General features: G+C 33.4%; 2 protein-coding genes across 3 annotated transcripts; both read right to left on the bottom strand.

The window, feature by feature from the left end:
- Positions 1-275: 275 nt before the first annotated feature.
- Positions 276-5,307, bottom strand: LOC107771536 (uncharacterized). Of its 2 annotated transcripts, XM_075249009.1 has the most exons (9): positions 5,167-5,307; positions 4,938-5,010; positions 4,598-4,845; positions 4,197-4,403; positions 3,988-4,080; positions 3,813-3,914; positions 3,361-3,723; positions 2,467-2,556; positions 276-1,049 (listed from the first exon to the last, which is right to left on the bottom strand). In XM_075249009.1, exons 1-9 carry the CDS (start codon positions 5,209-5,211, stop codon positions 1,008-1,010), a joined length of 1,263 nt encoding a protein of 420 aa, XP_075105110.1. In that variant the 5' UTR covers positions 5,212-5,307; the 3' UTR covers positions 276-1,007. The 2 variants fall into 2 exon arrangements, with proteins under 2 accessions (XP_075105110.1, XP_075105109.1); XM_075249008.1 differs by having other exon boundaries at positions 276-2,556.
- A 572-nt stretch (positions 5,308-5,879) lies between these two features.
- On the bottom strand, positions 5,880-10,965 carry LOC107772820 (uncharacterized). The gene is made up of 5 exons (XM_075249007.1): positions 10,717-10,965; positions 6,711-9,003; positions 6,319-6,624; positions 6,124-6,210; positions 5,880-6,017 (listed from the first exon to the last, which is right to left on the bottom strand). The coding sequence occupies exons 2-5, from the start codon at positions 8,261-8,263 to the stop codon at positions 6,011-6,013; spliced, it is 1,953 nt and encodes a 650-aa protein (XP_075105108.1). The 5' UTR covers positions 8,264-9,003; positions 10,717-10,965; the 3' UTR covers positions 5,880-6,010.
- Positions 10,966-17,433: the final 6,468 nt, after the last annotated feature.

Genomic DNA, 17,433 nt, shown 5'->3' with positions numbered 1-17,433 from the left:
TGTGCATACGGACGTAATATATATAGTTCTATAAATGAATCAGATTCCAAATATACATATTTTCTGAATCAATTAACTCTTTGATCTTTTTAAAAGAAGTTTCAAGAAAATTTCATTTCCTTACTCCTAAGAGAATTACGCGTACTTCTTCACCTTTAAATTATCTTCTTTTTTGGCATAAGGTTTATATTAAAGTTGATAGTTTTTCCTCCATATAAGTACTTATTTACTACTTCAAGAGTGCTTTGTGTCACACATGTTGCATCATTCTAATATGAAGATAAATTTTGGAATCTTGAATAAAAGAAGTTAAAATGTAATGTCAGATGTGTTAACGAAAACCAAACACGGAGATCATGCCAAAATCTGAAAGAAAGGAATAGAAAATTTACAAAAAAAGAAAAATGTGAAAGACAGGACCAAAAGAAATCCACTTTTGTGACTACAAATGACTGAGACTTTCTTCGACAACCTAACTTCTTCTTCTCCTTCACCATTGACACTTCTTATATTCTCCTTCACCATTGACACTTCTTATATTCTCCTTCACCATTGACACTTCTTATAGGTGTTTGAAACTGCCAATGTTCCAAACCTTTTCCTTGAACTCCATCCAGAAAAGGTTATAGGCAAGTTGAAATTATTTTACCAATGATAATTAACGATCAGAAAGATCACTAAAGGCTCCACGAAAAGTTGTGATCTCCACGAAAATCCTAACTAATTTATCAATAAACTGATCCAAGATTGACTTTAAAATAGACAACACTTTGCTTCTCCAATTCATTCGAACTACAGATCTGCTTCATTTTAATAACCTCCTCCTCAGAGGCTCAAAAAAATTATAGTTTATATCCATCTCGTACTTTGATCTCTTCACTATCTTTATACCATCAGGCCGCCAGTTACACATCCTTTTCCGACATACTTACCCACTAAATTTCTGCTTTTCCCATATTTTTTATCTGATGATTTTCCTATTTATAACCTCCAGAATTAACAAACTCTTATAAAAGTCCAGCCAAAATTCTATTAAGATACAAATTCTCCTGAAAGTCAAATAAAATATTTAGATGTAAATCTCACGAAAGGGAAGGTCGCAACTATAAGAAGCTCTAGGAATATTTTCATGCCTTCTTTACTCAACTTGTTAAAGATTGATCATATCTTTGTATATAAATATATAATTTATTGATGGGTAGATAAAAGGAGGAAAAAAAACTACCATGACATTCATATCCGTGTCAACCAAATTAGGAAAAACTAAGAATAAGACACACCAATGATCGTAGCGACATTGAACAAAAGGCTAGCAACAGACGCAATAAATGATAAATAGATGAGCGAATTTAGTAATAATACTAAATCAACATGACAAAAATAGTGCTAAAGCTAGTAAGAGAAAAAAAGAAAAACACAAGCAAGATGAGAAGATGAATACCAAAGGAGGTGGCATATGAGCGGTTAGGCAAGAAATGTTTCGTATAATTACTTGATCCCGAAGACATTATAGGAGCTTAAGAGAGAATTCGGGCGCCAATGAATGATATATATATATATTGGTGACTAGATTGGAGCAAAATTAAGCATGATGGACAAAATATAGTTGCATATGAATTTTATATGCTTCTACTAATAATCAGAACATACTATTATGATAGTTATTATAATTAATTGATGTTTAGAATCTAAAGGAAAAGATAACTTGAATTTTAAGATAATAGAAGACTTTTGAGATCAGTAAACTCCTTTTGGTCAAGGGAGTTTCATATACAACAATTTTTTATGTTAATTGTGTTGCCGAAAGCTGTAATAATAGCAGTAAACAAGAACTCATAAAAAAAATAAAAATGGACAACCTCAAAAAAAAATTGCAACAGAGAACTATAAAGCCAAAGAACTCGCACATCACCTTTCAAATGTCCAAGATCAAGCAACTTTCCTTTTTGAACTTAGTTAAATGAAAATTAATAAATAATGGAAGAAGATAATGATTAATGACATTTTAGACATTTGCAGGGGTAAGTCTTCTTCTAAACTACCATAATCAATTCAGAATAACAAATCTAATCCTTCTTTTTCCACTTTGGATTCAATTTCTGAACCTAGTAATCCAATTTAATTAAAGAAAATATTCCTACCTTCAAGGAAATTAATCAGTGTAAATTCTACTCAGGGACCACAAAGCCACCCTATAGAGAATCATTTCTATCTGCAAAATAATTTAACATTCAATCTTCAACTGCCTTTTAATTTGTATATAAAGGTGGCGTTTGAGACAAAGCCAAAGGTGACTTTTACAAAGCCAACAACTAATTTATTTGTGAGACCTGAAGGCTAAGTTCATGATATGAATGGTGGTGGCGGCGACGACAAGATACTAGATTGAAATATAATGCAAACATGATAGTGAATAATATCAACCAAGGAATTTACTTTTACAAGAGTTAGACGAAGTTTTCTTACCGTTATGTCATCCATAAGTCTTGAACAACTTGACTCATTTGAACCACTTAAATTAGAAATAATATTGAGAATTCCAGCAGAAACTCCATTCTGTTAAACATAGTAAAACTACATAACTTAATTTGTCGTACAAATCTGTGGGGAGGAATGATACATGAACAAGAAAGAAACAGAGATTGTGCGACAAGAGAAATTTATGTATTCGGTTGTTTTAATAACTTCTTTTCCGTAATCAAAGTATTTTATTTTCTCTGTCTTTTTGTTTAATTCTGCATTTACTGCTGGTGAACCTCAACCTTTACAGAGCTGGGAACCTCTTGGTGCTATGTGCTCTTTATTCCCCCACTCACAGAGCGTGTAGAATCATTCGCCGGAATAATCTTTTTAAGAAATACAGTACCTTTCTGATTTCTTGAGTCCCCTTTATAGAGAATTTGCCTAGAATCTCCTACAGCATTTTCCAATTTAGCCAACCGAATAGACTTCTCAATATCTTCACTTTCATTGGTTGAAGATGGACATAAATTAAAAAGATTGTGAATCTAAAACTCACAAACTTATAACCAAAACTGACCTCTTTCTTTTTTCCCCTTTACTGAGTTATTCATCATGTAGGCAATACCTCTCATAATCTATTGCTTTATACCACTCGTTTGAAAAACTATTCTCTGTAAAAGTAGCAATGCAAATAATAGTGCTAACTTTTGGCACAAGTGCCGGCTTGCAATCATATCCTCATCACATTTTTGCTGATTTCAAGGTCTAATACTGAGTTTTTACACATGAATTTTATATTTGTGTGACGACTTTAACACATAAAGTGATGCTATCACTTTAACTGTTGTTTAGTTTGAGCGAAATATTCTTAGGATCAAAAGCAAGTAATTGAAATACCTCATTACTTAGCAAATGGGATGCTAGTGCCATCATGCTCTGTTTCAATAGTTTTTGGTCACGCACCATGGCTTCTCGACTTTTCCGCTCCTCCTCAAGCTGAATCTTTACTTCCTTTAGCTGGCATTCTACACTCTCTCTTTTACGACGTTCTTCTTCCACCTCTTTTTGTTGTGCTTGCAGTTTCTCTTGAATTCCATTCATGGATTTCCTACTTGTTGACTTAACTCCTGATCCTTGACCACGGCAATAACTTGATGTTTCTCCAACAAATTTCACAAATGCAGCATTAACAACCAAGTCCAAATCAGTATCCTCTTCAATTTCTTGAATTTGTTCAGCAACATATTCTTTCACCTTATCCTACAAAATTTTTTATACCGGCTCTAACTTTCAATATTTATTTCTATGGACTCACATTCTAGGAATAAGGATAAGAGTTTCGCACGTATATTTAATTCCGCAGAGGCATCATTAATCCAATGTCCGTTCTTCATGTGAGTCAATTCCCAAAGTTTTTGCAAGTTTGGCTCTTTTCCGGTGCTTGTATTTCTCTACTAAAACCAATCAAATTATGTTATTAAATAAAAAATAACTAAAATTCATCAAAATAAAGACATATGTTACCTGTTCAAAAGATACCGCCTGGAAGGATTTTCTGCCGCAAATATGATTCATTTCTTGTTTTCCCTTATTGGTTTTGTTTTGCTCACTCATTCTCTATATTAAATTGAATTCGTAAATATATTTCTTGATGAACTATAAGAAGTAGAACAAGAAAATAAATAATTTGCAATGTTAAATCAATTTAATTTTGGCGTATCCTAATTAATTACCTTAAAAGTATCAGAATCGAAATATTCAACCAGGAATCTCCATTCAGCTTCATTAACATCGGGTGGCATGTTCTGCAAGCAATCCTCCTTTGTAGCATATTTCTTGAAATGATCATTGAGCCTACTACGACGATATCTATATAAATTATTAGCTGTTTTAAGGATAGTATCCCGATTGTGTTGTGTGTCTGGAAGTTGGAAGGTGTCCTGAATTCAAAAAAAAAACTAAAGTGAGCTTACTTAAAATAGAATTTCAATTTTCTGCCAATGAACCAAGGGATGTTCGGAGTCATCTTTTCTAAAGTTGGTTTATCAGTATACTTTATTTGTATACTTATATTGAGAATTTTCTTATGTGTATTGGACCAGCAAGAAAATTCTAAGGGAACATAGTGAATTACCAGCATATGGGCACAAATCCTATCTTTTGCAATATCAGGAACTTCCTTCCAATTCTTGACATCATGCCTAGCATTATGCATAACTTTAACAGAGAGCTCGGTAACGAAATCATTAGCTCCAGGACCTACTGCTACAGTTCGATCTGATGGAATAATCACCTTCAACTTTCCATTGTCACTATCTTTGCGTTTCTTTTGGATTGAAAGCCATGTAGTCTTCCCTCTTCCTTTTCTCTTTTTACCTTTATCTATATATGAAAATACTTAGATGTATAGTAAACATAACATATATAAGCTAGAGATTTTATAGGGCTCGATTTTAACAAATGAATTTACTTACCTGACGATGGATTTGAGATTACATCAGTAGTTCCATCATTATTAGAAACATGCGCATCTGTCATCATGATAGGCTGTAACACATATTAAAAGGAATTATATTATTGGAGACTAACTGACGAAAGTAAAATTTTAAGAAAGAGACAATATATTTTCAGAAACTGAGAGAAACAAATCAATTAAAAGCAAAAATGATAAAGAAATTGAAGAAATAGAAAATAGAAATTAACCATTTCGGCAAGGTGATTGAAATAGAACTTCTGTGAAGAAAGCATTTGAAATAAGCAAAATTATCTTGAAGACTAGTTGAAAATTACAGCCAATCATCATCCTCAATTTCATCAAATTTATCAGAAAGATATTCTTCATCTGCACTGAAGTCATCTCCATTTTCATGATCAAATTCATCAATAGCTTCTAAGTCTACTTCTTCCTCGTTATTCAGAGAAGGTGCATCAACACTCACTCCATCAATGTCTTCTCTTTGTATTCTAATGACATCATTGTCAGACTCTACTTGAAGATCTGCTTCTCCTCTTTCAACCAAGTCAATCAGTTGGTACGGCTCCGTTTCATCTTCTTGTTCGGGTAAATCATACAAATTCCGTGGTCTTACTCTTACCACAGCATGCCAATTCTCATTTTGATCATGTTTAACATAATACACAGATTGAGCTTGTGAGCCTAAAATGAATGGATCATTTTTATAATGGAGTCGTGTCACATCTACACATATGAATCCATATTCATCCCTTTTATAACCTCTACTTTGACTACGACCTTGAGTAGGAACATCAAACCAATCACATTGGAATAATATGACTGAATTATTGTCCAAATATTGGATCTCTAAAATCTTTCTTATCTTTCCATAATAATCAACATTTTCTGTATGTTCATCACTCTTCACAACTACACCACTATTTTGAGTTTTCAAACCTACCTCAGATTCCATTGTTCGAAACCTAAACCCATTCATGATATATCCACTATGGCAATAAGCACGAGGGTCTGGACGTCTTGCCAAAGCTAGTAATCCATTGGTAATTCGGCCATTACCATTTTCTTTTAACTCTACCACCTATAATATTTCAATTACAAACTCACAAACATTAATACTACTTAAAAAATATAATTTATAAATTATCCTAAACAAAAGTAAACTAGCATCAAATGATATAATTTACCTTTTTCTCAAACCACAAAGGGAATTCCTCCTTGTGCCTCTTGAAACATTTCTATTATTCTCCTTCCTTAATATTTCTAAGTGTTGCCTATGGATTATGAGCATTTAATAAAAATCAAAACAAATAACATTAGAACAGAGTTGCTGAGAGTTTCATAAGAATAAAATGATGTAAACTAAGTGAAAGGTATCTTACTCCATCCAAGGTCTGACTTTCTCACAATTTTGGAGGATGTAAAAATGAGCTTGATTGATTTCATGAGTGCTCAAGTTTATCCAAGCACCCCCTGCTAATGGCTTACCACGACAATTAAATATGGATAAGCCATTGGGTTCTATATTTGAAGAATCAAAATTTCTATCTGGACGATTTTGCTTTGTCTCCATATCAGTCAAATATTTGGAACAAAATGTCATGCATTCCTCAGCAAGATATCCCTCAGCAATTGATCCTTCTGGGTGGGCTTTATTTCGTACATAACTTTTCAAGGTGCGCAAAAATCTATGACGTAAAAATATATCAGTTTTGCAACAAATTTTAACTAAAAGGGCAGCTAAAGGAATAGTTTAGAGGAATAAGAATCCAACCTTTCAATGTAATACATCCATCGAAATTGAACGGGACCACCCAATTTTGCCTCCATTGCCAAATGTATTGCCAAATGAACCATAACATCAAAGAATGTTGGCAAAAACACACGCTCTAATTTACAAATTGTCATCCGTATACTTTTATCTAGTTGATCTAACTTTTCCACATGCAACTCTTTAGCGCACAAATCGCTAAAGAATAATGATAGTTCAACTAATGGATCATATGCATCCTTTGGCAAAATCCCCTTGATTATAGGTGGAAAAATACGTTGAAAAAGAACATGGTGATCATGACTTTTAAGTCCAAAAATTCTTGCTTCCTTAACATTGACACAACGACTAATGTTAGAAGCATAAGCATCAGGAAACTTGACTTCTTTGATTAGCTGGCAAAATTGAATCTTCTCGGTTTTAGACATTGTATAGCTTGCTGGAGGAAGTATGTATTTATTCTCATTTTTTATTGTATGAAGGGGTTTTTTAATTTTCAACTCTTGTAAATCCAATCGAGATTTTAATGTGTCCTTTGGTTTTCCTTCAATATCTAATAACGTCCCTATCACACTTTCACTGATGTTTTTCTCTATATGCATCACATCCAAATTATGTCTCAACAATAAAGTCCTCCAATATGGGAGTTCAAAGAATACACTTTTCTTCTTCCAATTGTCATATCTTATAGCATCCCGTTTTCTTTTTCTTGTGCTGCCGTCAACTAACACTTGTGAGGATGTATTAAGTTGTGCAAGCGCATCATCTCCACTCAAAGCTTGTGGTGCGAGTCTTTCCTCCTTTGTGTTATCAAAAGAACTTTTATTCCGACGAAATGGATGATTTACTTCCAAGAACCTACGATGACCCATATAGCATTGCTTTCGACCATGTTTCAAGTAAATGGAACAAGTATGTATATGACAAATCGGACAAGCTAATTTACCTTTAGTGCTCCAACCGGATAAAATACCATAAGCTGGATAGTCATTAATTGTCCACAACAAGAAAGCACGCAAGAAAAAATTTTGTTTCGTAAAAGCATCATAAGTTTCAATTCCACTCTCCCATAAGATTTTCAAATCATCTATCAAGGGTTGGAGATACACATCAATATCCATACCAGGGCCTTTTGGTCCAGGAATAAGCAAAGACAACAAAAGATTTGATTGTTTCATACATAACCATGGGGGGAGATTATATGGGATCAAGATTACTGGCCACATGCTATAAGCATTACTCATTGAACCAAAAGGATTAAATCCATCTGAAGCAAGCCCAAGCCTTATATTACGTGGATCTGAAGCAAAACTTGGATACTTTTCATCAAAACTTTTCCACGCCAATGAGTCAGCTGGATGTCGTAAAACTCCATCATCGGCTCGCTTATTTTTATACCATCTCATATCTTCAGCGGTACGTTTTGTCATAAACAATCGTTGTAATCTTGGTATTATAGGAAAATATCTAAGAATCTTTCTTGAAATTCCTTTATTTCTCTTATTCGAATTTCCTAAAGCAACATCTTCATTAGTATCTTCTCCTTTTTTTATCATCTATCTTTTTTTACCACATTTAGGGCATTGCTCAAGATTCGCATATTCCTTTCTATATAAAATGTAATTATTAACACATGCATCTATCTTCACATAATCTAGACCCAAACCTTTAATTATCTTTTGAACTTCATAGATAGAATTCGGGAGTACATTTCCTTTGGGTAAAACATCACTCAATAATTTCAATAAAGAGTCAAATGAGGTATTACTCCAGCCATGTAGACACTTCATTTGAAAAAGACGCATTACAAAAGAGAGTTTGGAGAACTTTTCACAATCAGGATATAGCTTTTGCTCTGCATCTTTTAATAACCTATAGAAAATTTTAGCTTATGTATTAGGCTCTTCGCAACTAAACTCATTGTTCTCATCAAACTCATGACTATTAGTGGGAATACCATGATACAAGTCATGTAACATTTCAAAAGTGGAAGCATCATCATTTCCTATATCTGAATTTATACTAGCATTTGTTCCATCATCCGAAGATGAATCCAGCTCACCATGATAAATCCACCTATCATATGTTGAATCAATTCCTCGCCTAAGTAAATCTGTCTTCACTTCTTCTCGTGTTTTCCAAAGAACATTATTACACTTAATACATGGGCATTGGATTCTTACACCAACATTAGGATTAGAAAATGCAAAGTTTAAAAAATATTCCACACCATTCAAGTATTGAGGTAACGTCCTATTCTTGATGAATATCCAGCTCTTATCCATCATCTAATTACCTACAATAAAATAAAAAAGTAAAACTATATGATTAACCTTCTTTCTATTTTTTATTGTCTATTATATCAGAAACAAATGATTGAGAAATGCTTAGAAACATAAGGCTTTGGATCTGGGGAGAGTAAGATGTACGCAGTTTTACCCCTACACTGGAAGGATAGAGAGGTTGTTTCCGATAGACTCTCGAGCTAAAGAAAAGATGAAAAGAAGTAATAGCAACAAGTAGAATCCCACGAATGAATTAGCTTACCAGATTCAACACCACTAACTATTGCAAGATTGTCCAATTTGCAGTCAAAATCTTTCAGTATAATGTCAAACTGAACTTAACCAGAAACAAACTAATAACAAGATATGTTTAATTTAGAAACATTAAGATGCATGCACAAACTTCATATAGCAAAACGATCAAAATTTGAACCAAAGGAAAAGATTTAAAAAAATATATCAAAAACCACAAAGCATTAATTTGGATACACACTAAGTTGAAACAGAGAATAAAAAGTCCATAAAAGTCAAGAACCAAAACCAAGAATTAATTAAGAAACCCCATACCAGAGATCACGAATACAATGACTTGCTTGATTATTTGCATACTTATTAGAGAAAAGAGATCAAATGTGCGAAAATAGGTTTTTTAACAGCACATGTCGGTGCAGTCTTAACTGCGATAAGCCCTCTATGAGGTCTGAACTTTGCGTCAGTTGGATTATGTTACTTTGAATCAGTTGACTTAAAACAAGAACTATTTCTTCTCCTCCAGACTATTAGGTGTAACCAGAAAATACTACTACCCCACCAGACTATTAGGTCCCATCATAATAAAATGTTGTAAGTGCTCTCTCAACTAAGGCCTCTATTTTCCTAATCTTTTAATAATAATCACCACTTTTTAACATTCTTATTTCTTAGCAAGAAAGTTTCTTGCTTACACCTGGCTACTTTTCACATTAAGTACTAGTCCTACAAAATCTCAACTAAGAGTTTATAGCTACATGTCACTCTTACAAACACCTCCTTTCACTTTTAGAAAATCTTTTTATCTGCAGGTGTATTGTTAGACTATCACGCCAATATGTTACAATTCCCTATATCCAATATGCCAAACATGTTAAGACTTTCAAAACATATTCTAGGGGTGTCACAATGTCAAAACTCCCACATCTTTAAGCCATATAATTATGATTATTATGAGAGCACATCAACACAAATAGTGTTATGTAGTAATAATACACTTTCTCTGAATACCTTCGGCGCTTATGAATATATATTCAAATTCATCGATTGTCATCAACAAGATGTAATTTACATGGAACATCATTATAAGCCAATTGCTGGATACAATGCTTTCCACTTGGCTTGCTTTCTCCCAACAAACTTAAAAGAGAAACTTTTCACTAAAGAACTAACCTTATACTTAGCAGGAAGAAAAAGGAACTGTTGCTTCAGTTTATCTAGTGTGGAATATTTAGATGCTTCTTCAATCTTAATAGGATTTCTCAAACAATCCCAACAAAAAACATTTTTTATGCAAAGTTTCTTTCTTATAAGAAATTAGAGGAGAAAAGTTATATATAGTATTCTGGAATATCACAATTTAAGATTGCCACCATACCCAACTAAGTACTTCAACAATAAAGGCAATCAAAACGGTATTTTCATAATTCGGTGAAGCAATAATCGGGTAAAGTAATTGAAGATAGAGTTCTTACCGGTTCTTCTCCAATCAGCAACAATACGATGCAACAAGGAGGACGCAACAGAGAAGGAGCTCGTTCAAGAATAGCTGATAATAAAAACCCTAGGCAGAATGGTTATTAGAGAGTGCACTAAAATTTTGGGAAAAGTTATTAAAGAGCGAAAGTTTGCCGCGTTTCATTTTGGCGGAAAATTAGAATGTTTTAGGCCACAACCCACGCACCTTATTGGCATAATAATATGTATACCAACAAATAGATTTCATTGTTGCCAATTCTGTTTATATTTTAAATTTATTATGTTAAAAGTTCTATTTTTTGTAACACCAAAAATTAGTTGTTGCCATTTATTAAACTTCAGCAACAATACCATAGTTGTTGCCATAACTTAGTGGCCATTTTTAAAAATTTAAAGTTTATTATTTAAACCATAGAATATGGCGACAACATTAACACGTTTGCCAACAATAAAGTTTTGTTGCCAAAAAGTCTATGCTACAGCAACAAATTTACCGGGTTGTTCCCATTTATCCATTTTAGCCAATAATATTTCAGTTGTTACTAAAATGTTGTTGCAAATTCCATACTTTCTTGTAGTGTCACCTGCTATTTGCGGATGACCTTATACTATTCGCTCGTGCTGACCTACACAATGCCAACACTATCATTAATATATTCAACTCTCTCCACCTCCAATCAGGGCAAAAAATTAATTTCTCTAAATCAAAACTTATTTTCTCCAAAAATGTGTCGCTCGCCACTCAAGAGTGCCTTACCAGTGCCCTAAACATCCGCAAGGCTACCAACTTTGGTAAATTCCTGGGATTCCACCTAACTAACAATTCCCCCAAAGGCAAAGACTATCAATTCATAATTAATAAAATGAATAACAAGCTCACAGGATGGAAAGCAAAACTCTCAACATGGCATGTAGAACTACCCTCATACACTCTATACTAGCCACAATTCCAAACTATTCCATGCAAAATAACCTACTGCCAATCTCTACTAGGAACCACATAGATCGTATCCAACGAAACTTCCTGTGGGGTTCAGCTACAGAAAAAAGAAAAGTCCACCTTGTTAATTGGGAGACTATAACTACTCCGAAAGAGCTCGGAGGACTAGGGCTTTATAAAACCAGTGAAAAGAATTATGCAACGCTAGCAGGACTACTTTGGCGTTTCCATAAGAACAATCAATCACTCTGGGTAAAACTTCTGCAAGCAAAATACGTCCAACATAGACGAGTAGACACACTCGACGCAAAACCTGCTCTTTCATACCACTACACCCTGATACCGTACACAAAAGCAACAAGATCTACATCCCTTTCTTACAAAAACCTGATCAATCCCTCTGGAACCAAACAACCCCTTGAAAACTTTACCACAAATTCAACCTACCTACTACAACGACAAATCAATAACCTAATAATGCCACCAATTACCACCATTAACACTTGGATCTAGCAACTCAAGTATTTGAACAAGCTGAAATACTTCATGTAGTTACTTGTGCACCACAAGTTACCTACCAAAGAATTCCTATTAAAAACAAATATACTCCAAAGTAACCTTTGCCAATTCTGTCCGACAGAAGCAGAAGACATATACCACATCTTCTTCTCGTGAAAAAATTCATACCACTTATGGACTTTGTTCAATCTCCAAAAACCACAAACACACAACTTTGACCACTGGTTAAAGGATATGTGTATCAAAGACACTATCACCAACACAACAAATGCCTCCATCAAAACCCCAAACTCCACTTTAATACCTTTCATACTGTGGAACACTTGGCTTAATAGGAACTCTAACCTATTTTACCACACAACCTCAATCACTTTCCAAACCAAACTTAAGACCCAAGTTGCTGAGTTCATCTCAATCGCACAAATCACTGCGAACCCAAAACCTAAGTTTCACATACCAATAAGATGGCACCCACCTACTAACCATTACAAGCTAAACATTGATAGAGCTTATGATCAAAATAATCAAAATAGTGGTACTGGTGTAATCATCAGAGACCATAATATATGACAATTGGATAGTAGGATTTGCGCACAAGGAAGCTACAACAGACGCTCTCCACACTGAACTGCTAGCACTAATGATTGAACTAGATCTATCCTTCACAAAAAATCTCTTTCCCACTGTAGTGGAAACAAATTCACAGGTATTATGTAACTTATTTAAAGACGAACAACTTCTCTACCCACATCTTCTTCATGACTGCAGTTTTCTTCTTGATGCTATTGGAGTGGCAGAAATGACGCATGTGTACCGAGAAGGCAACACTGTAGCAGACACCTTGGCCAAGTATGGAAGCACCAGACAACATATATCAACGGAGGAAGATAACATTATGTACTTGAAAACACCTCCTGCTTTTATTTTACCAGTTTTTATTAAAGACAAATTAGGGAAAACCGCAATGCGGTCTATCCCTATGCTATGTAATAACTAAATTGTTCCTATGCTTTTAAAATAATAGACTCTCCATTCTTCGGGAAAAAAAAAAGATGAGAGAAAGCAATGGCAAAGCTAGAAATTTCGTCAAGAATGTTAAGAAGTGTTCCACATTCAATATAATGTATACAAAGTAATATTTGACCTATATACACAGTACAATTCTCAAGCGAAAGGTGTTTAACTGGCCTCCCTTGACCTATGTAGCTCTAGCATTGGGAAAAAGTGCAACCAATTTACAAGGAATTGTTACTGTATTTTAAATTCCCTAATACATGGGTGGAACTAGGTAGCGGGAATGAGGTTAAATGTAACCCCCTTTGCCGAAAATTACACCGTATAAGATTAAAAAATTCAATATATATTATAAGGTATTGAATCTCCTTAACATTTTTAGGTATTTACTCTTTTTAAATTTTTTGAATCCTCTTGGTAAAAATCTTGCTTCCACCACTAACTAACGCTAAGCTCTACATAAACGTTTGATGCAACAATGAATTGAAGCAACAATACTGAGGCCAAGGGAGTCATGTTACATGGCCTCCATTTACTGCGGAATTTTGGTAGAATCATCGGGATTGGCAAAGATATATGGTAACTATTGTTCAACCTGTTATGGTTGTCACGACCCGAAATTCCATCTTCGGATCGTGATAGTGTCTAAAATTTCACTTGCTAGACAAGCCAACATTAGAATAATATTATCCATTTTTAAAATAATTTTAAATTTATTAATAACAAGAAAAAAAATACGGAAGCAAAGTTTGAAATATAGTGAAATAATCCATCAAACAATGGCATCTAAATACCATCCCAGAATTGGTGTCACAAGTGCACAAGCTTCTAGAATAAATACAAATAAATGTCTGAATAAAATAAAGCTGCCTGGACATAATCACACATCTAAAGTAAAATAGGCTGGGACTTCAGAACTGTGGACGCCATGCAGTTATTCCTCAAGTCTCCTCTAGTAGCTGAAATCCGAGCAAATCTATGGTACACCGCTGGGACCAACTCCGAAATCTGCACAAGAAGTGCATAATGTAGTATCAGTTCAACCGACCCTATGTACTGGTAAGTGCTGAGCCTAACCTCTATGAAATAGTGGCGAGGCTAAGGCGGTTCACGTACATTACCTGTACGCAATATTAGTAACAACAACAATAATAGAAATAAATCAGGTAACTCATTTATAATAATTGAAGCCAACTCAGCAGTCATAACCAATTATCCTTTCTATCGATTCAGTTCTGTTGCAGCGTGCAACCCGCTCTCACAATATATTCATTTTTAATCAAGTCTGTTGCGGCGTGCAACCCGATCCTCCAATATAGACTTTTAATAAGTCTGTTGCGGCGTGCAACCCGATCCTTCAATATAGGCTTTTAATAAGTCTGTTGCGGCGTGCAACCCGATCCTCCAATATAGACTTTTAATAAGTCTGTTGCGGCGTGCAACCCGATCCTTCAATATAGGCTTTTAATAAGTCTGTTGCGGCGTTTGCACGATCCTCCAATATAGACTTTTAATAAGTCTGTTGCGGCGTGCAACCCGATCCTCTAATATAGACTTTTAATAAGTCTGTTGTGGCGTGCAACCCGATCCTCCAATATAGACTTTAATAAGTCTGTTGTGGCGTGCAACCCGATCCTCCAATATATTTATTATAATCAATCTTGTTGCGGCGTGCAACCCGCTCCTCCAACATATTCATTTACCAATTCTTATAGAAGAAATTTTCCCAATAAATGTAACAATTAATATAAAATTATAAGACAACAAACATACAATAATTATTGTTTAATTATGAAGCAAACAATGACAAATAGAAAATTATTATGACCAAACCATGCAATAATAGGATGCAACAATTTGGAACATTCACTATGTGTTAACTATCCATTCGACTCAACAAGTATAACCACTTCTTAGCTCTCGGAGTTTTGGTTCAGTGGTAAGGACAAAGCACGTGACGTGTAAGCAAGGCACATGTCTCACGGTTCAAAAACTACCGCAAACAAAACATGGTATTTTACTTGGGAGAGAGGTAGTGGGGCAAGCCTAAACTTCCCGGAGTTTGAAGCCCACGTGGGAAGCCCTCAGAAAATATGAGGCAGAAAGACAATAAAAATGGAAAGACAAATATAACTATGAGACATGTATCAAATCTCATACTCACTTCTAAACGGGAAGCATTGGCAAACCGAAAGTGCCTTCCTCACTGCCAAGGGAGTACTTGTTTAGTCTTCTTCTAGTAAATTCATGTGAATTCCAAACAGAATTTTACATTTATATATTCCCATAATAGAAATATTTTATAGCCACACAAATGTTATGACATATTTAATTAAGGGCATGAGTTTCAAAAACATTATACCCACACAAATATTATGACATATTTAAGACTACACATTTCAGAAGTTTCCCGTTCTTTCTAAATTTTGTGTTGAGTCAAACTTTGACAAACAGATTGAAACAAATGGCGTAAATAACTACAGACAAATAGCTAGTTATCCTAACTCCAATTGAGGATGAGATAGTTAGTTGGGATGAATCAAAAGAGAATGGATGAAAACTACAACGATTGTGTTTTTACTTTGGGAACTTTACATAACTGTCACGATTTAAAAGAAATATAACAAATTCTTAGCATAAAATCCAATATTACAGTTGTGGCAGGAAAATATTTATATTTGTAGCACACAGTTCCATTAAATAGGAATATTAATTATTAATTTCTAAACATAAGCAACTTGAATGAAAAGTCAATAATTCTTTGTATAAAAATCATGCCTTTCTTTACTCTTTATCTATTAGCTTTCCTTCTTTTTTTTTCATCTTCTTAATTTTATTTTCTATCGAAACCAATATATTTTCTAAATTTCTTCTATTCGTTATCTTTTTAATTATCTTTCTTCAGTTTTTCTCTTACTTCTTTCTTCCTTTCTTAACATAAAGATCTTACTTCGATAATAATATACGTTAATATATACGAAACGTATATATAAAAAATATACATTGAATTAACACATATAAAATATACGAAAAATTATACATAAAAAATACATCTTCAATTAAGATGACACTTACGCATGTGAAATATACATAAAAACATATCTTAAATTTAATTAATATGGCATATAAATATACAAAATATTATATATATATATATATATATATATATATATATATATATATATATATATATATATATATATATATATATATATATATATACATCCTGAATTAAAATGGCACTTGACATATAAAATATATTTGAAATATACATTAAAAATAAATCTTAAAATAAGATGTCACTTCACAAATAAATACACAAAAATTATATACATAAAAATATATTTTGAATTAAAGTGATACTTGATATACAAAGTATAAAAGACGTATAAATCAATACATCTTGAATTTATGTGGCATTCATATATGCACTATATTTTTAAAAATGGAGTGAAGAAGATGAATGTTGGAAAAGGAGAATGGATCATATGGACAAAAAAAGTATTTCCCGTGATTAGTGAGTCATCTAACTTATTAAATGTTGAGCTTAATTTTTATAATATGCTAATAATAAAAAATAATGCCCTTTATGGAATAAACAATTAATGATGTTATTATTTTAAATAATAGTCAAAAATATTTAAGCGTGTAAAAAACTCTTTTTACTTGGCGTAAATCCCAGAAAAGAACAAATGTTTATTATTATTGCAACAAGAGGAAAATAAAAAACTAAAGGTGCTAGTTATGCAGGATAAAAGCGGAAAATAAAAAAATTAGCCTCTTCTATACAATGTGTGATTTATTTAAATTATAAAGTTTAATTAAGCCGATGATGTCTAAATGGTCTGGCATGAACTAGTAAACGTATGAAATCTTGTCAATGGGTTTTCAATTGAATTATATTAAACTTCCCTTTCAACTTCTTAACTGTTCAAATCGCAACTAAATATAAAGACAAACAATGTCACTCAAATGCAAGTTGCCGAAGGTGCACTTCATCATGTACTTTCAGTATAATGCAAATAAATTGTTACTGAGGTGAACCTAGTAAGCAAAAAGAAAAAAACAAAAACCTCGGCAGCTGCAAATCTCAACTTTGCTTCATCCAACTCCTTCTGTACTCCTCTAACAGGAATCCAAATAGACTGCGTAAATAACAATATGTTGGTCTAACAAAAGATCGAAGTCATGTTTTATTGCTAAATTAAAACATGTTCACATTTATCATTTATTGATTAAT

The sequence above is a fragment of the Nicotiana tabacum genome, unplaced genomic scaffold (assembly GCF_000715075.1).
Source record: "Nicotiana tabacum cultivar K326 unplaced genomic scaffold, ASM71507v2 Un00587, whole genome shotgun sequence".
Taxonomy (NCBI): Eukaryota; Viridiplantae; Streptophyta; class Magnoliopsida; order Solanales; family Solanaceae; genus Nicotiana; species Nicotiana tabacum.
The sequence above is the reverse complement of the archived record's forward strand: the minus strand, read 5'-3'. Positions and strand labels throughout refer to the sequence as shown.